The sequence below is a fragment of the Canis lupus genome, chromosome 10, assembly GCF_011100685.1.
Source record: "Canis lupus familiaris isolate Mischka breed German Shepherd chromosome 10, alternate assembly UU_Cfam_GSD_1.0, whole genome shotgun sequence".
Lineage (NCBI taxonomy): Eukaryota > Metazoa > Chordata > Mammalia > Carnivora > Canidae > Canis > Canis lupus.
In genome coordinates this window covers 36186667-36210896 of record NC_049231.1, presented here as the reverse complement: position 1 = coordinate 36210896, position 24230 = coordinate 36186667, and the positions used below count along the sequence as shown (strand labels likewise).

Sequence of the window (24230 nt, the reverse complement as noted above, 5' to 3'; positions counted from 1 at the left end):
GGGTTCATGACCTGAGCTGCAATTAAGAGTTGGATGCTTAACTGACTGAGTCGCCCAGGCACCCCTTGTCTCTTTTTAAACTTTTTTTTTTTTTGCCTTTTAGTAAGTCTTGTCATTTTTTTCCCCTTACATCTCGACATGATGTATTTGGTAGAATTTAAGTAATGTGATGGGTTTTTTATATTTCACACTTATTTCCAACAATTGTCAATGACAGTTTAGGTTTTCCTACCCTAGCACTGTCTCCTGTGGAGGTTTCTGCTATGGTGAGGTTTGATTCTTTGTATTTGTCTCCATTTTTGAGGGGCAGTTAGTGATCTACCTAACTTACCCTATGGATGTAAAAAAGAGTTGTGATTTTTCTTAGTTCAACGTTTTACTTGTAGGATGGAGTGGCTACTTCTAAGCTCCTTATGTGCCAGACTGGAAGCTGGATGGATGTCTAGAGTCTGTTTTAAAGTGTTTCTCTTTTTTTTAATTGTGATATGACTATTTTAATAGTTTTTTTTTTTTTTTAATCTAGTTAAGTCTTTTCCTACTAGCTTTTGGGTTCTAAAACTAAAATACTGCATCTGAAGCTCTTTTTGGGGCAGTTCATTTTATCTTTGCATTTCTAGATTGGTGCCATTGTAAATCTCAGATTTCTAACTTCACTTGGGTCTATAGCATTCTGCAGTTCATTTCCCTTTCCCTTTCCCCACCATCCATAAATTGTGGCAAAAAAAAAATGCATACACACACACACACACACAGTTTACCATTTTAACCATTTTTTAAAAAAAGATTTTATTTATTTATTCACGAGAGACACACAGAGAGGCAGTGACACAGGCAGGAGGAGAAACAGGCTCCCCACAGGGAGCCCGATATGGGACCCAATCTCGGAACCCCCAGTATCATGCCCTGGGCCGAAGGCTCAGCCGCTGAGCCATCCAGGCGTCCCCCATTTTAACCATTTTTAAGTGTGCAGTTCATTAATGTTAGTGTACATTATTGAGCAACAGAGCTGCAGACTTTTCATCTTGCCAAACTGAAACTCTGTACCCATCGAACAACTTCACATTTTTCCCTTCCTCTAGCCTCTGGAGACTGCCATTTGACTTTGTTTCTATGAATTCACTACTTTAGATACCTCATGTAAGTGCATTCATACAGTATTTGTTTTTCTGACTGATTTACTTAGTATAATGTCAGTGTTCATCCATGTTGTAGCTTGTGATAGAATTTCTTTCCTTTTTAAGGCTGAATAACATTCTGTTGTTAGTATTACATATACTACATTTTATTTATTCGTACATCCTTTGAGGGACAAGGGTTGCTTAGAACCCTTGGCTGTTGTGCATAGTGCTGTTATGAATGTAAGTATGCGGATACCTTTCCAAGACCTTGCTTTCAGTTCTTTAGGTTATATATACACCCAGAATTTGGGTTGTTGAATCATATGGCACTTTTATTTTTTTTATTTTTTATTTTTTCATATGGCACTTTTAATTTTAATTTTATGAGGGACCACCATACTGTTTCCATAATGGTTGTATTATTTTACATTTCCACTAGCAATATATAAGGGTTCCAACTTTTCCATATCACCACCACCATTTGTTACGAATTTATTTTTGTTAGAACTTTTTTTTTTTTTTTTTTTTTTTTGGTTAGTAGCCATTCTAATAGGTATAAAGTGGTATCCCAGGTGATTTTGATTTCCATTTCTCTGGTGATGGTGAGCATCTTGTTATGTGCTTTTAGAACATTTGTATATCAATTTTGGAGTAATGTCTATTATAAAGGTTTTTTTTTTTTTTTTTGAAGACTTTATTAATGAGAGACAACAAACAGAAAGGTAGAGATATAGGAAGAGGGTGGAGAAGCAGGTTTCATGCAGAGAGCCTAATGCAGGACTCGATCCCAGGACTCTAGGATCACGCCCTGAGCCAAAGGCAGATGCTCAACTGCTGAGCCAACCAGATGTCCCAGATATAAAATATTTTGCTCATTTTCTAATTGGGTTGATTTTTTTTTGTTGTTGTTACTGAGTTGTAGGAGTTTTTTTTTTTTTTTTGGTAAAGATTTTATTTATTCATTCATGAGAATACACAGAGAGGAAGGGAGGGGAGATGGAGAGAGGGAGAGAGGCAGAGGCAGAGACACAGGCAGAGGGAGAAGCAGGCTCCATGCAGGGAGCCCGATGTGGGACTCGATCCCGGGTCTCCAGGATCACGCCCTGGGCTGAAGGCGGCACTAAACCGCTGAGCCACCTGGGCTGCCCTGTAGGAGGTTTTTTTTGTTTTTAATATCCTAGATACTAATTCTTTATCAGCTATATGGTTTGCAAATATTTTTTCCCAGTCTGTAGGTTGCCTTTTTACCCTGTTGTGTCCTTTGATAAACAAAAGTTTTTAAGTTTGATGTGCTTCTTTGTGTTTGGTGTCAATTCCAAGAAATCTATTGCCAAATCAAATGTCATATAGCTTTCTCCCTATGTTTTTTATTAGGAGTTTGATAGTTTTGAATCTTAGTTTTAGGTCTTTAATTTGTTTGGAGTTAATTTTTGCAGGTGGTATGAAATAAGGGTCCAGCTTTACACTTTTGCATGTGGATATCCAGTTTTCCCAGCACCAGGTGTTGAAGACTGACTTTTCTCCACTTTGTTGTTAGCATCCTTGTCAGAAATTATGTGACCATATACATGAGCATTTATTTGTGGGCTATTTACCTGTCCTTGATTGCTACTTTCTCTTACTCCTACCTTCTCTTACTCCTTCTAGTCACTGTTTTAGAACTTCGCTGTCCAGCTGAAATTCTTCGCATTTACTCCACAAACTACCTTGCTTCTTTATTGGTGAACTAGTCTGTTGGCAGTGAACCGCCAGGCCCTATTCATTTTTCTGTCATCTGTATATTTCCTTTTCAAGGTACCTCCCTGACAACCTTTCTTGTTCTCCTCCCTTCGGTTTCCTGAAATAAGGATTTCCCCTTTTCCTTTTGAATTCTCCTCACCAGCTGTTTTTCCATAAGCCTGAAAACATATCCATGCCCTTATTTATCTTAAATAACTATCCATCTCCATGTCTTGTTATTGCCCTATTTCTTCCCTCACTTTATCAGTCATTCCTTTTGAAAATTATTTAGCAGTATTTGTTCCTTAAGAGAGGAAATAGTGTGATATACAAGTAGGAAATTTATGTGTGTATGTATACACACAATTTTATGCTTTTTTCTGTAGTTTTAAATGAAATTTTCTTTTTTTTTTTTTAAAGATTTTATTTATTCATGAGAGACACACACACACACACAGAGGCAGAAACAGAGGCAAAGGGAGAAGCAGGCTCCATGCAGGGAGCCCGACGTGGGACTTGATCCCAGGTCCCCAGGATCATGCCCTGGACTGAAGGCGGTGCTAAACCGTTTGAGCCACCCAGGCTGCCCTGTCCTGAAATTTTCTTAATCTTCATGTATGCTTTTATGATTTATTTATTTATTTTAAAGATTTCATTTATTTATTCATGAGAGACACAGACAGAGATATAGGCAGAGAGAGAGAAGCAGGCACCACTCAGGGAACCTGATGTGGGACTCAGTCCTGGGACTCCAGGATCATGCCCTGGGCTGAAGGCAGATGCTTAACCGCTGAGCCACCAGGGCGTCCCTACTTTTATGATTTAAAATGTATCTGCTTATTTAACACTTTTTTTGGTGTGGAGTAAGAAGTGTAGTAAGAGAAAGGGACTGTAAATTAAGGTGCCATAACAGATTTATGTGGCATTGCTAAGTGACATTCTTTTTTTTTTTTTTTTTAATTTTTATTTATTTATGATAGTCACACAGAGAGAGAGAGAGAGAGAGGCAGAGACATAGGCAGAGGGAGAAGCAGGCTCCATGCACCGGGAGCCCGACGTGGGATTCGATCCCGGGTCTCCAGGATCGTGCCCTGGGCCAAAGGCAGGCGCTAAACCGCTGCGCCACCCAGGGATCCCGCTAAGTGACATTCTAAAGCAATGGAGAAAATATGGATTATTCAATAGATAGTTCATGAAAAAATGACATTGGTTTAATAATTTATTTTTATGTATTTATTTATTTTAAAGATTTTATTTATTTATTCATGAAAGAGAAACAGAGACACAGGCAGACGTAGAGACACAGGCAGAGGGAGAAGCAGGCTCTATGTAGGGAGCCCGACATGGGACTCAATCCCGGGTCTCCAGGATCAGGCCCTGGGCCGAAGCCACTAAACAGCTGAGCCATCCAGGCTGCCCAATAATTTACTTTTAAAAAGAGACTCTCGTCTATGTTATTTACCAAAAGAAGTTTCAGATCTAAAAGTAATTTTAGAGAAACTGATATAGATGAGTATATCTATATACTGACAAATGAGAAAGATCTTTTTTAATATCTAATTTGAAAAAAAAAAAGTTTTTACTGCAAAAAAATTGAAGGTTTATTTCACAAATGCATCAAACATGGATAAATGATAACTTGGGAAACCTGGAAAAAGCCCTCAGGAATGCCTGGGTGGTACGGTTGGTTGGGCATCCAACTCTTGGTTTCTGCTCAGGTTATGATCTCATGGATCATGGGATCGAGCCCTACATTGGGCTCTGCATTTAGAGAGGGTCTGGAGTCGGCTTAGATTCTTCCCTTCTGTCCCCTCCTCCTTGCATATGCTCTCCTCCTCTGCCCAAATAAATGGATAATTTCTTTTGTTTGTTTTAAAGCTCTCAGATGTCAGTATGGTTAAGAATTCTTAAAAATTAGCAAGACAGCCTTTTCAAAATTGGGAATGGCCATGGTATATTAGTAGAGAATTTATACTATAAATATTTCATTGTGGATAGTAGAAGCCAGTCTTATCAGAGGAATGTCAGGTTGTCTTAGTGGTTCTTCTTTTGCTTATCAGATTAGCAATGATTGAAGAAATGGGAAAAATTAATTTTGAAGAATATATACTCTGACTTAGGCATTCAGATACTGAATGGGGAAATGATTGCTATGAATTTTATGGAGAATTGGCAACATAGCAAACAGTTCAGGTATGTGTATTCTTTGAACTATTTAGTTTCTAGGAATTTATTAGGAAATAATGGTACACAAATTTATGTGTATGTATTTCAAGAAATAGTGAATATGTAACATCTGCCAATTAATGTTCTTGATTCCTGGTAGTGGACAAGTCACACAGGCCTTATTACCCTAATGGAAGCCTTATAGTTTTGAGGGATAGATACCTATAAAAACAAAAATACTTATGTATAAATGCAGTGAAGGAGATAAGCAGGATTTTGTGAGAAATAATGAAGAGGACATACTTTAGTCAGGAAAGACTGTGGGAGAGTGCTATTCAGAACTGCCTGAAACACCGGTGCTGCTGTGTTGTCCTGCCTAGTTGGAATTCTGAAAGTGTTTAGTCAGAATGTCACTGATGTTAGCTTTGAATTAATTGCGCATTAGGCAAACTCACACAGGTGGTTGATGTCTCAACTGTGGTTTCTGAGCAGGATTATTATGGAGATAACCCATTATCATCAGAGTTAAACCAGTTTGTCTCATGGAGGTCTAAAACCTGTTCATGTTGGGTGAAGATCTAAGTAAACCTAGCTCTATTAGTGAGTCAGCAGTCCAGTGAGAGGTAAATTCTGCTACACAAAGATAGGATAAAGTGACATCAAGGGCCAAAAAGTGAGGTTTCTCAGGACTTGACTGCCAAGAGTCAGTATGGTTACTTTTCTGCTCTCTCAAAACTTAAGATCAGAAGGATTGGGGGACCCTTCTTTTCTGGGTCTGTATTCCTACTGAAAATGTAGATTTATTTATTGTTTTCACTTCTGTTTCACTGGAATTTTCTCTTTTTACTCAGCTGACCTAGAATACCCATGGTTTTTTTTTTTTTTTTTTTTTTTTTTAACGTTTTGAAGATTCTGCTTATTTATTCATGAGAGACACAGAGAGAGGGGCAGAGACACAAGCGGAAGAAGTAGGCTTCCTCCAGGGAGCCCGATGTGGGACTCAATCCCAGGATCCAGGGATCACAACCTGAGCTTTGCGAAGGCAGATGCTCAACCACTGAGCCACCCAGGCGTCCCTAGAATACCTGTGTTATTAACAGTTACACTGGACCCAAGATGTCAAGGGGAAGTGAGGGGCATGATGGGGAGTGGGTAGGGAATCTTCCATTTATTCTACGCTTATTGTTTCACTGTGCCAGAATAGAATCATGCTCAATAAGGGTTGTTCTGTTTTGTCAGATGATTCTCTCAAACTCATTGTCCCCTAGTTACGGTTTCACTAGGATAGTGAGAATCTTGTTAATTCATTCACACGTGTCTCTCTGTAGATGATGAGGCATTTATTTAAGGGAACCATAGTTTCTTTTCATTGAATTTCTCACTCTGACACTGAAAGCACTGGATAGAAGTCATACCGTATCAAAATCTGCTGTAGGGGATCCCTGGGTGGCGCAGCGGTTTAGCGCCTGCCTTTGGCCCAGGGCGCAATCCTGGAGACCCCGGATCGAATCCCACGTTGGGCTTCCGGTGCATGGAGCCTGCTTCTCCCTCTGCCTATGTCTCTGCCTCTCTCTCTCTCTCTCTCTCTCTCTCTGTGACTATCATAAATAAATAAAAATTAAAAAAAAAATCTGCTGTAGCCTTTGTTTAAAAGATGCCTCACAGCTGCCATAGTTGGAGAGATGCATTCTGGTTTTAGTCACTGGCTAAACTACAGTATGCAGGGCCAGATGAAGTAAAGTTGGAGAGCTGGGCAGACACCATGCTAGTCTTTGGTGAGAAATTTGATATTTTCAAAGCATAATGGAAGCAATGGAAGGATTTTATATTTTAAGTAAAGGCATAACATGGTTTGTCTTATGTTTAAAATGATATCCTTTTGGTTTATGAATTAGATGGGAGGAAAAATATACAGAGGGAAACAGGAAGGAATTAGCCTTTTCAGAAATCCTAGAGGGAGATCATAGAGGCTTGTTGGACTTTGGTTATAGCAACAGAGTTGTAAAAAATGGGTGGATTGACGTGATGTAGAAGGTAGAACTGACAGGTTTTGGTGAGGATATTTTGCACCTAAGTGTAGAGCTTAGGAAAAATGAGAGCCAAAGATAGATATTTGAGAGTCAGTATATTGTCAATAGTCATAGGTGAGATTCAGTATATGTCACAGAGGAGATCTCCTCAAAGAGGATTTAGGACTGACACTGGGGAAGTCAGTATGAGAAAGAGCCTGAAGAGTGACCACTAAGGTGGATGTCAAACTGGAGATTATGATTATTTTTGAAGTCATGAGAAGAGTATTTTTCAGATAAGTGTGATTTAGAGTATTTTCTGTAGGTTTGATTAAGAAGGAAAAATTGAAACATAGCAAACAGTGGGAATAAATTTTTGTAGTCCATCTGCTGTCTAGTCTGCCCTAGTCAGTCACTTTTCACTTTATTATATATCTGATCAAATATCCCCTTAATAAGACCTTTCCTGACAACTCTTACTTTATAGAACTTCTAATACCATTGTTTGTGCCCCTCTACCATTACCAGCTAAGAAAGAAGAAACACTGCCAACTAAACAGGCACAATGTTAGGATTCCTGTGACTTGTGAGATGAATACTGAGTTTAGTTTTGTTAAAATATAGTGTACTGTAAATAATTGATAGAATACTGTAAACTCTAGGACTCTTTTCTGCTCCTGTATAGGTAGCAGTTTGTCTGTCATCTCTCCTAAAATACAGGCTTCATGAGGACAGATTTTTTTGTGTGTACTACTGGTTCCCCAGTGCCTGGAACAGTGCCTTGTGAATAATAGTAGGCACAACAAACAAATCCTAAGTCTACATTTTTAAGGAATAAAGTGAATAAATGAAAACATACTGATTTGTACACTTCTTTCTTCACTTAATATATTGATTTTTTTTCTGTGTCCTTATGTAGTTTTCAAAATTAGATGTTTGACAGCTGTGTACTTTTATGTCGTGTGTATAACATTATCTGGTATGTCCCAGGAACTTAAACTTTGGAACTTAGGGAAATAAAAGAGCCAGATTTTTGACTTGGTTTACTACTGGAGAATTCAACTTTTATTTCTGCCTTTTTAATTCTTTGAGCGTAAAATATTGATTTCTAGAGAGAACAATTACCTGGGCTAGGAAGTCCCCTGTGCCTTAATGGGTTGGAAGTACTTGCTTATTTTTCCCCCAAAAAGCCTTGCATTTGGCAAGAGAAAGACCTTTCTAGTCTATTTCACCTCCTCTAAGAAAGGTTTCTGTTTAGTTATTTGTAAAGTGAGAGAGTGGCACCATGTGGTTTTTCAGGTTTCTTGATGATATAAATTCTTAATTTCTGACATTGTCTGTCTTGCTGTTCTTAAATTTTAGTTTTATGATGAGAATTATGAAACTTGGAATGATGACTTATTTTATTATGATTTATTTATTTTAAAAAAGATTTTATTTATTCATGAAAGAGAGAGGGAGGGGGCAGAGACACAGGCAGAGGGAGAAGAAGGCTTCATGCAGGGAGCCTGATGTGGGACTCCATCCCGGGACTCCAGGATCACGTCCTGGGCCGAAGGTAGGCGCTAAACCGCTGAGCCACCCAGGGATTCCGGGAATGATGAATGATGACTTTTAGAACATATATTTCTTTTTTTTTTTTTTTTTTTTTTTTTTTTTTTAAAATTTTTTTATTTATTTGTGATAGTCACAGAGAGAGAGTGAGGCAGAGACACAGGCAGAGGGAGAAGCAGGCTCCATGCACCGGGAGCCCGATGTGGGACTCGATCCCGGGTCTCCGGGATCGCGCCCTGGGCCAAAGGCAGGCGCCAAACCGCTGCGCCACCCAGGGATCCCTAGAACATATATTTCTATAGGCAGTTTTTTCCTACCTTTTAGATGAACAAAAATCAAGTATATTAATATTAACCTTATTTAAGACCGATTTTTAGTTATGTGAAAACTTTACAAAATTCAAAATATGAAAAATTAAAAGAACTCTTAATTTTTTTCAGAAGTCAATGAAAGGATTCTATTTTGCAAAGCTGTACTATGAAGTTAAAGAATATGATCTTGCTAAAAAGTAAGTATCGAACTATAAAGATACTTTAATTTTCTAAAGTCATTCCCCCTCCCCTAAGATTCTTAACTTGAAATGGGTGAAAATACTTTTTTTTTTTTTTTTAAAGCAGTTCTTCCTAAGTATGTCCCGGAAATAAGGTATTATATCACTTCAGACTAATATAAAGAACTAGCCTCAATTCTGTGGAGATTAAGCCTAGAATGAGTATCTCCTGCATGCCTGTCACTTACTTATGCCTAAGGCAAGAAATCATTTGGCTTAAAATTAAAACACTTCTAAGGAATAAAAGAGAACCATGTTTATTTTTATTTTTTTTCCTGGTTAGATACCTGGTACTTTAATCAGTTGGAAAAATACCAATGAATACAAAATTAAACTGTGATTTCTGAGCAGGACAATAGCTTGTGTAAAAGATCTTTAATTGACTTAATAGGTGACACTCTTGAGGCTTTGTCTCACCTGTAAGGCCAAGAAGGTTGGTGATCTGATTTCCTGATTTGGAGTGGCTTAAAGCAGGATATTAGGCGGGAGGTTAAAGGCATTTATGGGAAGATGGAAAGAAATGCTGATAAGTAAGGAAAATGGTAACCCTTTTATTTAACTAGCAGCAGTGGGGCTGTCAACCTTGTTCCTTATTCATATGACCCCTTTTCCTCCAGTTTTGGTCTTTGGTTTATCTTCACATATGTATATGTTATATACATATACATACATATATATACACACACAATATTATATATATATATTTGTAATATTCATTGAACCTAGATGATGCTTATATGTTTAGCTGTTAACTTGATTTAAGAAATGGAAATTATCTACATTGCTAGTTTATTTAGTAATTTTTCTTCTCTATTTTAACTGGAACAGTACAATTATTAGATAATATTTTCTTGTTTAAAAGATCAGTAACACAATTTAAAAAAGGTATTTGAATAGTATATCCTTGGGTCACCTAACTTGGTTAGTCAGTAGAGCATGCACTTCTTGATCTCTAGGTCATAAATTCAAGCCCCACATTGAGTGTAGAGATTATTAAAAAATAATAATAAAGTAAATAGTACATTGTCTTAGTTGTTATCTGGGGAATTATGCATTAGTATTTTGCATTATGATACTTTAAGAATATTTACTATAATCTTTTTCTAATTCCTATGTAAAATTCTTTAGTAATTGGCCAAAATGTAATTAGGAAGAAAAAGCAATTTATGCAATATTTTTTTTATATGTGGGTAGCATTGGAAAAAACTTTTGGTAAATGTAGTATTTAATGGTAAAATAAGTATATTGTCAATATTTTACATATGTTTGTATTTAATCATTCTTTTTATGGATACTTTTGCATTGTCTGCATATTCTAGTTTAAATAGTGGTAGTCAATAATTAGAATAACTGAATTAGTTTAGTGGTTGCTTTAGTTTAAGATGTGCTCTTCGGGTTAGAATTAAATACAGTTCTGAGTGTGATAATCTAAAGATTATTTTTGTATTATTTTTAAACAGATACATTTCTGCATATATTAATGTGCAAGAAAGAGATCCCAAAGCTCACAGATTTCTTGGACTTCTTCATGAAGCAGAGGAAAATATAGACAAAGCTGTAGAGTGTTACAAGGTAAATTATTTAAGTTTAAAATACAGCCCTTTGCAGCCACATGCATGATGCCCAGAGTAATTTGTATAATAAATAAATCAAATGTATTTTATGGATATCATGAAAATAGCATTGGTCATAGTGCTATTAAGCAATACAGATTAGAATAGATCTTAAATTATTTGGCCCAAAGCACGCTGTGATTTAATCATTAACTTAGCACTTGTAAAAGAAGATTAACACCTATAAATTCTAAGTCTAATATGGTTCAAGATGCTGTTCTTATAAGTGTGGTTTTCTTTCTTTTTTGGAGGCACTTACCTAATAAAAACATAATTTTTATTTAATTCATGTGGAAAAAAATTCCAAGACACTTTAAGTTTGATTTTAAACAACTTTGAAATAACGTATTGCCATTTAGAAAAGTTTTTAATGTGGGCAGTGATAAATTTTTGACTTTTATATATTTGAGTGTAGGTACTCGATGAATTCTAATTTATTTTTTTCTTTTTTGGTGTCAGCGTTCAGTGGAATTAAACCCAACACAAAAAGATCTTGTGTTGAAGATTGCAGAATTGCTTTGTAAAAATGATGTTACTGATGGAAGAGCAAAATATTGGGTTGAAAGAGCAGCTAAACTTTTCCCAGGAAGCCCTGCAATTTATAAACTAAAGGTAAAGACAGAACAAAACAGTAAACACGGGAAAGCTTAAGACACAACCATTTCTAATATTTGGAGTTTAAAAGACATTTCAGTAGCAAACTGAAGTTGAGGGTTGGTGGGAAATGTGTGAAGGTGTGTGGGAGTTGGTGGGAGATGGGTGAAGGTGTTCAAAAGGTACAAACTTTTGCACTTTGTGTATAAAATATATTCTGGGGATATGATGTATAGCATAGTGACTAATGTTACACATACTCTGTTGTGTATTTGAAAGTTGTGAAGAGAATAAGTAGATTTTATAAGTTCTCATTACAAGAAAAAATAACTTGTTTTAAAGATTTTATTTGTTTGAGACAGAGAATGAGCATGAGCTGGAGGGAGGAGACAGAGGCAGAGGGGCAAGCAGACTCCTTGCTGAGCAGAGAGTTGAATGCTGGGCTCCATCCCAGGAGCCTGGGATCATGACCTGAGCTGAAGGCAGACGTTTAACTGATTGGGTTGCTCAGGCACCCCAAGAAAAAAAGAAATTTAGAACCATATGAAGTGATGGATGTTAAATTTACTGTGGAAATTAGTCTCTATATACCTGTCAAATTGTTATATTGTACATCTTAAACTAAGACAATGTTGGGATCCCTGGGTAGCTCAGTGGTTGAGCGTCTGCCTTTGGCTCACGGGGCAATCCCAGAGTCCCGAGATCGAGTGTCTCATCGGGTTCCCTGCATGGAGCCTGCTTCTCCCTCTGTCTGGGTCTCGGCCTCTCTCTCTGTGTCTCTCATGAATAAGTAAAATAAAAAAATAAATAAAAAAAAACAAAGACTAAGACAATGTTATATGTCAATTATATCTATAAAAAATGGCAGACCAAAATTTTTTTCCTTCAGAATCTTTCTGAGCATATGCTGTTTTATTAGGCACTATTATGTTTTACAAATGGTATTTACCTTTATGAAATGATTGATGTGGGTATTTTATGGTTTTGTAGCTAGATGGTAGAGCTAGCATTTAAATTGAGCTCTGTCTGATGTAAAGTTTTTGCTTCATTGGGTGAAAAGAATAACAATTTAGGGTTTTTATATAGGTTTTTAAGAACTATTACCTAAAAATGGAAAGGGTTGGGTGCCTTGCTGGCTCATTCAGTAGAGCATGTGACTCTTGATCTCAAGGGTATAGAGATTACTTAAAAATAAAATCTTTAAGAAAAAAATGGAAAGGATTGTGTTAGGGGACAGTGAAGTTTTCAAGCAAAAGAGAATAGTGTCTCCAATAATTATGAAAAATAATGGGAAGTTTTTACTAATGTATTGACCAACTCTAATGTTTTATTTATTTATTTATTTATTTTTTTTTTTAATTTTTATTTATTTATGATAGTCACAGAGAGAGAGAGAGAGAGGCAGAGACACAGGCAGAGGTAGAAGCAGGCTCCATGCACCGGGAGCCCAACATGGGATTCGATCCTGGGTCTCCAGGATCACGCCCTGGGCCAAAGGCAGGCGCCAAACCACTGCGCCACCCAGGGATCCCTAATGTTTATTTTTAAATTTTTTTTATTTTTTAAAGATTTTATTTATTTAGGACGGAGAGAGAGGGAGAGAGAGAGAGGTTTTTACTGAATAAAATATACTTAAGTAAGTCTTTTGGAAAGTCTTTTCCAAATTTCCAAATTTGCTAGGTACCTGACAAGTACCAGCTGCATCTCATGAGAGCTGCATGCTGTCCCTAAAATTTGCTTATTGTGGTAAATGGTTTGTGAGTACTGGCAAGGACAACCTCCTCAATGCTTGGTGGACCCCGTACGGAGCTAGTATATTCCAGTCCAAAGAGTCCTCATCTGTGCTTAGCTGTGACATCTCAGTGGATAAGTACATAGTCACTGGCTCAGGAGACAAGAAGGCTACAGTCTGCAAAGTCATCTACTGAAAACATGTGGTTTAATGTTTATAGTTGAATCAGGCCAAAATGTTTTGAATTTGTAGAAATAGAAAAGTTGTAACATTAAAAGGAAAAAAAAAACCACCATGAAAACCTGTTTCCAAACCTTGACACAAAACTATTTTGAGTCTACAAAGAGGAGGCAACGAGTCCCATCAACTGAGAGTCACTGATCTACCTAGACCAAACGGACACCGAGGCAGAGTGGACAGAGGGGCCAAGGGCTGTAGGCAGAGCCTGTTCTTTCCTTTCTGTGTGATCTGCCTAGATTACCTTTCTGTTCCTTGCAGTTCCCCTCACGTTCTGTGCTTGGTAGAGCAGTAGTGTCTCCAATGAACTTGTTTCCTGGTTTTGCATCTTGTGAAATGTTTTTTTTGTATTTTTGTTGAAGGTTAAACATTTGTATAAATTGTAAATATATTTGGTTTATTACAGTAAAGGCTTTAGTACCAATAAAAAAAAATTTGCTAGGTAAACAATTTTAAGTGTGTAGTTGACCCTTGAATGATGTTGGGGCCAGGAGCCATGAACCCCCTGTGCAGTTGAAAATATGCATATAATTTTTCCTTAAAGATTTTTTTTTATTATTTTTACTTTTTTTTTTTTTAAAGATTTTATTTATTCATGAGACACACACAGAGAGAGGCAGAGACACAGGCAGGGGGATAAGCAAGCTCCATGCAGGGAGCCTGATGTGGGACTCAATCCCGAGACTCCAGGATCACGCCCTGAGCTGAAGGCAGAGGCTTAACCGCTGAACCACCCAGGCGTCCCAAAGATTTTTTTTTACTTTTATTTTTTATTTTGTTTTTTAATTTTTTTTTTATTTTAAAGATTTTATTTATTTATTCATGGAAGACACACACACACACACAGAGGCAGAGACACAGGCAGAGGGAGAAGCAGGCTCCTTACAAGGAGCCTGACATGGGACTCGATCCTGGGACTCCAGGGTCACATCCTGGGCTGAAGGTGGCGCTAAACCGCTGAGCCACCTAGGCTGCCCAGATTTTATTTTTTAAAGTAATATCTGCACTCAATATGGGGCTCAAACAACCCCAAGATCAGGAGTCACATGCTGTCCTGACTGAGCCAGCCAGGAGCCTCTGCTTATAAGTTTTGACTCCCCAAAAACTTTAATAGTCTACTCTTGATTAAAAATTTTACTGATAACATAAACAGTTATTTTATTTAACACTTGTTTTGTGTATTGTATGTATTATATACTGTATTCCTACTCTTAAAATAAGAGAACAGGAAATGTTAAAAATCATGAGGGAGAGAAAATATATTTATAGAGTATCATACTGTATTTGTTGGAAAAAGAATTCACATATAAGCAGAACTGTGCATTTCAAACATTTGTTCAAGAGTCAATTGTATATTGTTTTTAACAGCTCCCCACCCCCATTATACATATTTTGGGTAGAATTTATTTTAGATTTTATTTATTTGAGATAGAGTGAGCAAACATGGTGGGGGTTGAAGGAAGAGGGACAAGCACACTCCCTGCTGAGTGCAGAACCTGACATAGGGCTTGATCCCAGGGCCCTGAGATCATGACCTCAGCTGAGGTCAGACATTTAACCCAATGAGCTACCCAGCGCCCCAGTAGAATTTATTTTGAAATAATTATATTAAAAAAAAATAATTATATTTTTCATAAGAGGTGGCAAAGATTATACAAGGAGATTCTGTGAATATGTAATGTATAGTTCAATATCAAAATCAGGAATGATATTGGTATAATATGTGTGGATAGTTTTTTCATTTTATCACATGTGTAGATTGGTGTAAACCACCACTGCAGTTAAAAGTACACAACTGTTACATCATCACAAACCTCTCCCTCATGCTATCCCTTTTATTTTTTTATTTTTTAAAGGATTTTATTTATTCATGACAGAGAAAGAGAGACAGAGACACAGATACAGACATAGACACAGACACAGGCAGAGGAAGAAGCAAAGCTCCATGCCCGGAGCCTGACATGGGACTCAATCCTTGGTCTCCAGGATCATGCCCTGGGCTGAAGGCTGCGCTAAACTGCTGAGCCACCAAGGCTGCCCTGCTATCCCTTTTATAGTTCTCTCCACCCCCTTCTTCTTGTCATCCTCTGGCAACTGCTGATTTGTTCTCCATATTCATAATTTTGTAATTTCAAAATGTTATGTAAGTGGAATCATGCATTATGTGGCCTTTTGAAATTTTTAATTCAGCATAATGCCCTTGAGATCAATCCAAGTTGGGTGTATTAGTAGTTTGTTCCCTTTTATTGCTGAGTAGTATTTTTGTGTATGGATGTATTCCACAGTTTAACCATTTACTTTTGGTGGACATTTTGGTTGTTCCCAGTTTTTGGCTATTAGAAATCTCATATGAATAAATGTGCACAGATTTTAAAATCTAAAGTATTTTTAAAAACCCTAGAGATAAATACTAGTAATAACATCAAGTTTTCTTCTTTCCATAATCAGTTGGGTTTTATTTTTTTTTAAAGATTTTATTTATTTATTCATGAGGGATACACACACACACACAGAGGGACAGAGACACAGTCAGAGGCAGAGGGAGAAGCAGGCTCCATTCAGGGAGCCCCATGTGGGACTCGATCCCGGGACTCCAGGATCATGGCCTGGGCCGAAGGCAGGCGCTAAACCACCGAGCTACCCAGGGATCCCATCAATTGGGTTTTAAATATTAATTTATAATGTCGGGTCTAAGTGTAGATTTCTTTACCTTGTCTTTGTGTTAGTCTCAAACATAAATTGGATTGTCAAAGCCAATAAGGAAATTATTTGATGACAATGACATTAAGGAATATAGATAGATAGATAAAGATAGATAGAAGTTTATTTTTCTTGTATTGTAAAATGCTTCTTCTCAAAGATGTTGATTTTCTTTAGTAAATTTAGAGACACTGGTCTCTAGGGGTACCTGGCTGGCTCATTCAGAGGAATGTGAACTCTTGTTCTCAGGGTGGTGAGTTTGAGCCCCATGTTGGGTGTAGAGATGACTTAAATAAGTAATTACACTTAAAAAAAATACACTGTTGTCTAAAGTTAAACCTTCTTACATTTGATTTTTTTCTTCCATTTTTTGAAATTGAAATACTTGAGACTTAAAACTGTTTAGTAGAGTAATTCTGTTTCTCCTAAAATTTAAGGCTTACTTAAGGTAAATAATTTTTTGGTATTTATTTTAATGAATGAAAATATTGGTTAGAGGGCTTTTTTTCTTGAACACGAGAGTAGAGTTTTTCAAAAGCACCCATGAAGGTGTTGATCTTTTAGTTAAAAAATTTAAAAAATATTTATGTTAGAGCGTGAACGTGAGTGGGGGGAGGGGCAGAGAGAAAGGACCAGAGACTGACTCTCTGGCAGATCCCTTACTGAGCATGGAGCCTGTCACAGGGCTCAATCTCATGATCCTGAGATCTTGACCTGATCTGAAACTAAGAGATGCTCAACTGACTCAGCCACCCAGGTGCCCCACAGATTTTTAAAATATAAGTGAAGTGTAGGGTTTTTTTTTTCAAGATCTAGAAAGACCAAGTGTAAGTTTATTGAAATGATAATGAGAGAAGGAGAGAGATTAGTGAAGGAGAGGGCAATGAAACAGCACTAATGGAGAGCTTTGGTCTTTGCTGTGTGGAGGGAGCAGGGAGAAGGGGAGTATAAGTTGGAGTGATGGCTTCAGTTTTTGCAGTGAAGGGTGGAAAGTGTGGGAAATGTGAGGAAAGATGATCATGAATTAACCTTTTCAGGAAATGGAGAATTTTTTTTAAAGATTTTATTTATTTATTCATGAGAGACAGAGAGGCAGAGACATAGGCAGAGGGAGAGACAGGCTTCCCGTGGGAAGCCTGATGTGGGACTCAATCCCATGACCCTGGGATCATGACCTGAGCCCAAGGCAGACACTCAGCCACTGAGCCACCCAGGTGCCTTAGGAAATGGAGAATTTGTATATTAGAGGTCAAGTATAATTTTGTTCTAGGCATTACCAGTTTGGAGACTTGAGATTAACTAACTAATTTGAAAGTTAGTCACCCTGCTTGTGATCTCTGCCAAATTCCTGGATGCCCTACCCCCTATTGCTCAACTGTTAGTGTAATAGGCACAGGGAAAGCAGATTGTAGGGTTCTTCTATGGAAAGGTAGAGGGAATTAATTGAGGGGATCTGTGAGCAAGCAGTAATTATGGATGTTGGAAATTATGACACTTTAGCTTGGCAGAGAAGGAAAATACATGTTATATGGAAAATTAAAAACCTGGTGATATCAGTAATTGAATAAAGCTTCTTTCCATGTGGTAGTGACAAATATATGTGGCATTGAAGGTCTGTGTACCCACAGAGAGGTGAAAGAGTAAGAGAGGTATAGTGATCTAAGTGGTATGACCAAAGTACAGATTCTGAAGACCCAAGACAATGCTAAATGGATGGCTGAGACTGGAATGTAGAGCAAAGCCATGGAGATGAGGCAATTAAAGAACTGAGTAGAGCTACTTATATATCTTTGTACATCTCTCAATTGTTAATACTAGTGAGAGCTTTTAGGAATGAAGGAAGAGTGTTTTATTCTAGTTGCTCATGAGCAGGAATGAGTGGAAGAGCTGGATAGCATGTCCTTTGGAAAACAGGATTATAAACAGGTATGTGTGGGGAGATATGATTTGGAGGTGAGCAGCCACTAACCCCACTTCCTCTATTTGTATGTAGACTAGCAGAGAAAAGGCCACCATGGCAGAGAAGTAACAGAGCTTATATCAATATAATATTCCATTTAGTTAAGGCTAGATGGTGAAGACTGAGAAAATTGCAAAACAGCAGCAGCTTAGAGTGGGAGCCGAAAGAGTAGAGGATTGAGTCAAATTTAGGGAAGAACAGAACAGTTTGAGGATAAGGACCCCGGTATGAGGTTTGACTCGGGAGGCCTAGGCATGTGGTGGTGACTGGGGTGTATAGAGATGTGGGGCAATAGTCCTTGCGGTCTGTGAGGTGTATATGGGGAACCATTGCTATAATCACAGATGTTTCTTTCCACATAAATTTCTTGAGGTTTAGCTTCTGGGTTGGAAACAGCTCTCTTCCATGAGAGTTGGTACTTCTGGTTGGTAATTTACTAAAACTAGACACAGTGAAGTGGTGCTCATCAGAACTGCTATGTTTTTAAACTTGACAGGTGTTTTTCTAAACGATGCTTTTTTAAAAATAGGAACAGCTGTTAGACTGCAAAGGTGAAGATGGATGGAATAAACTTCTTGACTTGATTCAGTCGGAACTTTATGCAAGACCTGATGATGTCTATGTGAACATTCGACTAGTAGAACTGTATCGCTCAAATAACAGATTGAAGGATGCTGTGGGCCACTGCCATAAGGCAGAGAAAAACATAGCTTTGCGTTCAAGTTTAGAATGGAATTCATGTGTTGTACAGACCCTTAAGGTAGGTAAAAACTCTTGAGTCTCTGTACTTCTATGTAGACAATTAATATACATCATTTTGTACTTAAATGGTGCTCTCTAAGACTTAAATTTCTTTCCTTTATGCATAGCAACTGTGAAATGAAATTTTTACTAGGATACTTTCAATTTTATGATGGGAAGATTAGAGATAAATAAAACATATATATATCTCTTTGGTGTTTTCATAGGCTGACGTAAAAATCATTATGGTTTTATGAGTAATGGGAATGGGTAAAGGAATATATAGGCGTAAAACTAATTTTTTAATGCTTGATAAAGTTTTGTAATTGAGTGTTTTTTTCCATAAAATAGGAATATCTGGAGTCTTTACAGTGTTTGGAGTCTGATAAAAGTAACTGGCAAACTACCAATAAAGACTTACTTCTGGCCTATGCTAACCTTATGTTTCTTACGCTCTCCACTAGAGATGTGCAGGAAAGTAGAGAATTATTGGAAAGGTATGTTGACTTAAGGAACGTACTTCAGTGTCAATTATAGATTTTTTTTTTTTTTTTGGTAATGATTCAGTTCATTGATCTGAACATCTTTACAGCTTTGCTGTTTCTGTAACATACCTAGGGGTAACAGTTAATACGATAAACTACTTGGGAGGAATTTTATTTCTTTTGTATATTACAATTGGTTTTGTAGGACTTTGATTTTTAGAAAATTGTGTTACTGTTCATATTTTATTAAATTATTACAGTTATGTATCCAGTTTTGGCATACTTCATAGTTCTGAAAATGTTCTGCTATTTCACATTTTATTTCAAAGGCGATATAATCTTGAGTGAAAATCAAAATAGACTTCCATCTGTCAGATGTTGTAGTAGTGGAAGCAGTTAGCATCACTAGTATTTCAGAACACTCCTAACGTTTTAGCTTAGAAACAAGATAACTAAAATATAATGTATGATTTTTCTGTTTTTCTAAATTTTGATTTCAAGGACCATAGCTCCACTTTATTAAAATAAATTTCACTGAACAAAAGCATCACTTGGATTTGTATAAAAATGTTAGTTTAGAGCAGGAGTTAACTAGAGCTTGTAGGCCAGATATGGCTCACTGCCTGATTTTGTAAATACACTTTCATCGGAACACAGCTGTGCCTCTTGTTCGTATTATCTATGGCTGCTTATATGCTACAGTGGTGGAGTTGAGCAGCTGTGGCAGATTATATGCTTGTGGAGCCAGAATAGTATGTGGCCCTTTATAGAAATAGTTGTCAATCCCTAGTTTAGACTGTCCATTTGTTTTTAAAAGTAATTGTTCCTTACTTGATATTTGGGGTGTTAGAGAGTGGAGTAGTTTTCTTGAAGAATTTCTTAGTGTCCTAAGGTGGTAGGGTAAGAGCGGTATCCAGAACCATTTTAACTTTCAGATTATTTTAGAAAAAATTTAGGATGTTTTCTTTTGTATGACTTATATACCCAAACATGTTTGGTGTGTGAGCAAATGGGGGTGGAAAAGACCATTTCTCAGTAGTACTATAAAAATAATTTAAACTTCTCAGATACCCTGAATTGGTCTTGAGAAACTCTAGGGGTTCCTAGAACTCCCCTCATATAAACCTACTTAGAAATCATGCTTCACATTTCTGTTACATGTTTCACCATTTGGATTTAGAAGCACTAATAGTACATTTACAGATAATAATGAGAAATACAATTTAGGCCTGTAGTCATCTATGTAGTAAGAAGAGCAGTTATTGATAACTTAAATATCTTATCAGTTATTTATTTATAATTTGAGAATGACATGTCTAATTTGAGAAATTTCAACTTTGAATTAAATAGTGAAACCATATGGTCAGTAATAAACTAGAAAACATTTTAGTTTTCCATCTTTATTGTGGTCAGTTATGAAAATTTCATCATAGTCCATAAATTTGTCATTTGATTTATATCTTTTCTGTGATTAGAGGGCTGTAGTAACTGGATTAAGACCTTCTAGAGGTTAAGCTTGAAGTATAGAAAGTATACTGAATAAAAATAAACACTAGATGATTCATAATTTATAGAGAATAAGGAGTATTAGTTTGTGGAAGATGATAATTCATGAAACCATGATTATTCACAATGCAATGGGTTTAATACCTGTTTAATAATTTAATATTGCAGTTTTGATAGTGCTCTTCAGTCTGTGAAATCTTGTGTGGGTGGAAATGATGAGCTCTCAGCTACTTTTTTAGAAGTAAAAGGACATTTCTACATGCATGCTGGTTCTCTACTTTTGAAGATGGGTCAGCATAGTGAAGTGCAATGGCGAGCTCTCTCTGAACTGGCCACATTGTGCTATCTCATAGCATTTCAGGTAAGTTTTTTCTAGTTTTGGTTGATATTTCACTGTGAGACTGCTGTATTTCACTTGGAGGTGTATCCTGGTATATATTAGAACTATTAATAAATCTGAAGAATTGAAGTCAAAATAGTTAATTTGTTAGGTGGAAAGTAACAAGATGTACACAGCATTAATGAGGTGAAATAGATATGTTGATACATTGCTGGTGTCAGTCTCTATTGCTATGACTTTAACTGGAAGACTACTGTGAAGAGTTTGATCTTTATTCTGCCATTTCTGGGAACCTGTAATAAGGAGATAATCTCAAAGATGGGTAAAATTTGATTCAAAAAGATGTGCAGGGATCCCTGGGTGGCGCAGCGGTTTAGCGCCTGCCTTTGGCCCAGGGCGCGATCCTGGAGACCCGGGATCGAATCCCACGTCGGGCTCCCGGTGCATGGAGCCTGCTTCTCCCTCTGCCTATGTCTCTGCCTCTCTCTCTCTGTGTGTGTGTGTGACTATCATAAATAAATAAAAATTAAAAAAAAAAAAAGATGTGCATGCGTAACTTGCACAGAAACCTAATTAAGTAAATTTTGGGGATGGTTACATAAGCTGTGATAGAAGACTGTTTTTGTCACAAGCACTTCAATGTTAATTGAAACACATATGTTAATAACATTATATATAATATATAGTAGTATATTTTTGGAAACATGATTCCTTTTTTTATACATAGAACATGATATGAAGGAAATATGCCAAAATGTGAACCATTACTTTTAGATGATGAGATGCTGGCTATCATTCCTTCCCACTCTATTTTTGTAGTTTTAATGTTTTCTTTAGTGAACCCTACATTAATTCCAAAATGAGAAGAAATAAGCAGTCTGCTAAAAAATGAAAGCCTGGCTTATAAAAATCATTGGTAGTTTTAGAGAACTATCTTTTTCTTGAGGGAAAGTAAAGAGGATTCACTGTAGAATTATTTTTAGGGAAGGCTCCTTCTAGTTTATATTGTATTGATCTTTTTTTTAACATTTGATATTCAGCTCACAAGGTTAAGTGTTCCTATTTGCACAGCAGGAGCATTTAGGTTCATGAAGATTATATGTATTAGTGAAAATTAGTGAAGTTAATGAAGTTTGCTAACTTATGTAGGCACTAAAAGGTTCTTAGATTATTATTTTAAAGAATCTTAAAGTAGGTGACATTATTTTTAATGGAAACTGGAATCTTAAATTTTTAAAATATACATGATTTTTATTTTTTTAATTTTTTAATATTTATTTATTTTAAAAAAGATTTTATTTATTCATGAGAGACACAGAGAGAGAGGCAGAGGGAGAAGCAGGCTTCATTCAGGGAGCCTGACATGGGACTCGATCCCTAGTCCCCAGGATCATGCCCTGGGCTGAAGGCGGTGCTAAACCTGCTGAGCCACCCGGGCTGCCCTATTTTTTTATTTTTAATTTTTAAAAAAGGATTTTATTTATTTATTCATGAGAGACACAGAGAGAGGCAGAGACACAAGGCAGAGAGAAGCAGGCTCCATGCAGGGAGCCCAACGTGGGACTCAATCCCAGGTCTCCAGGATCATGCCCTGGGCTGAAGGTGGTGCTAAATCACCGAGCCACCTGGGCTGCCCAAATATACATGATTTTTAAAGTTAATACAGTCAACTGTTTTAAACTTTGATCCTTTTTAATAGTAAATTTCTTTCTCAAACCACTCCCATCTTCTTGACTGTTTAGTCACAAGACAATATTACTGATTTTTTGTTATTTAGAAGTTTGTCAGCATATGCAAGCATAATCTACATCCCATCTTTACTTTTTAAAACTCTTTTGTCTCAGTGAAAGTATACTTTTTCTGCTGTCTAGTATCTTATTTCATTTTCTCTTGTCCCATTTTAGCACATAGACATCTACCTCATTTCTTTTACTCTCCACACATTTCCATTGAATGGATAAATAATGAGACCTCTTAGATGCTTAGATTATTATGTGTTTATAAAGCTTAATTATCAAATGATTATAAACTTAGAGGGGAAGCATGGACTGGCATGGAAGTCCTTAAATCATGTTAGGGCAGCTTTTTTAATGGTAGGATTTTTTTTTAGACTCTTGATCAGGGGAATGCTGTATTATTAGTCTATCTGCATTTCAGCTAGGAATTAAAGTCTCTCTTGAAACTGTTTAATTCTGATGAGGAAATGTTGACTTGGGATATGACTGAGTGGATTCATAACTATTTAGTCACAAATGATAGCTGTAAAAGGGGCCAGTTTTATGAATTGAATTCAGTTTGAAAGCAAAAAGAATAATGTCACATTTTGTTTCTCATTTTGTGTGCTCTTCAACATCTTCAGAGACAATTTACCATCATGTTTAGAAAACTTGTGGTTAAAAGCATAGGTCAAACTAATGTTTTTAAAATTCAAAATCAGAAACTTTTAGATTCATGAATATATTTCCTTTAAAGAAGTAACTTCTTTGAAGAAGTGATTGTATTCATAGGTTTAAAATTCGAGTGGTGTAGAAGAGTATACTGTGAGAACTCCTTCCTGCTTCTGTTTAGTCATTTACTTCTCTTCCCTGGAGGAACTAATGATACTAATTTCTTGTGAGTTCTTCAAGAAGTGAAACTTTTATGCCTATGCAAGCAAATAGATAAGCACATACTCTCCCATTCCCCTTTAAAAGGTCCAGAAAGCAGCATTCTGTACATCCTATTTCCTTTGCTTATTTTCATGAAATAAATATTGGTGATATTTCCATGTCAGTATAGAAAAGACAGCATGAGTATTGCATCTTCATTTATTTTGATGATTGCATATCATTCCATTGTATGGATGTATCATAGTTTTAGTCTTTTTGTTTGTTTGTTTGTTTGTTTAACCAGCTTCACAAAACCAAGACATTAGTTTCCTTTTACTTTTTTTTTTTTTGCTATGCTACCTCTAATAATTCTTTAATGAATAACTTGTGACATTTCACATGTTTATTTTTTTATTTTTTATTTCTTAAAGATTTCTATGTATTTATTCATGAGCGACACAGAGAGAGGGACAGAGACATAGGCAGAGGGAGAAGCAGGTTCCCTCCGGGGAGCCCGATGCAGGACTCAATCCCAGGACCCAGGGATCACAACCTGAGCTGAAGACAGACCCTCAACCGCTGAGCCTCCCCATTTCACATTTTTAAATTTATGAGTAA

The 24230-nt window shown here is 36.7% G+C and overlaps 1 protein-coding gene across 3 annotated transcripts in view; it reads left to right on the top strand.

Annotated features, from left to right (window-relative positions):
* Window positions 1-24230, top strand: part of RANBP2 (RAN binding protein 2) — a 93900-nt gene that overhangs the window by 27315 nt on the left and 42355 nt on the right. For 2 of the 3 annotated variants that reach the window (XM_038550840.1, XM_038550837.1), the window contains exons 2-7: window positions 9007-9074; window positions 10577-10688; window positions 11189-11341; window positions 18482-18712; window positions 19045-19190; window positions 20853-21045. In XM_038550840.1, coding sequence (XP_038406768.1) covers window positions 9007-9074; window positions 10577-10688; window positions 11189-11341; window positions 18482-18712; window positions 19045-19190; window positions 20853-21045 — 903 coding nt within the window. The remainder of the gene's footprint in view (window positions 1-9006; window positions 9075-10576; window positions 10689-11188; window positions 11342-18481; window positions 18713-19044; window positions 19191-20852; window positions 21046-24230) is intronic. The other variant, XM_038550838.1, reaches the window with a different exon arrangement.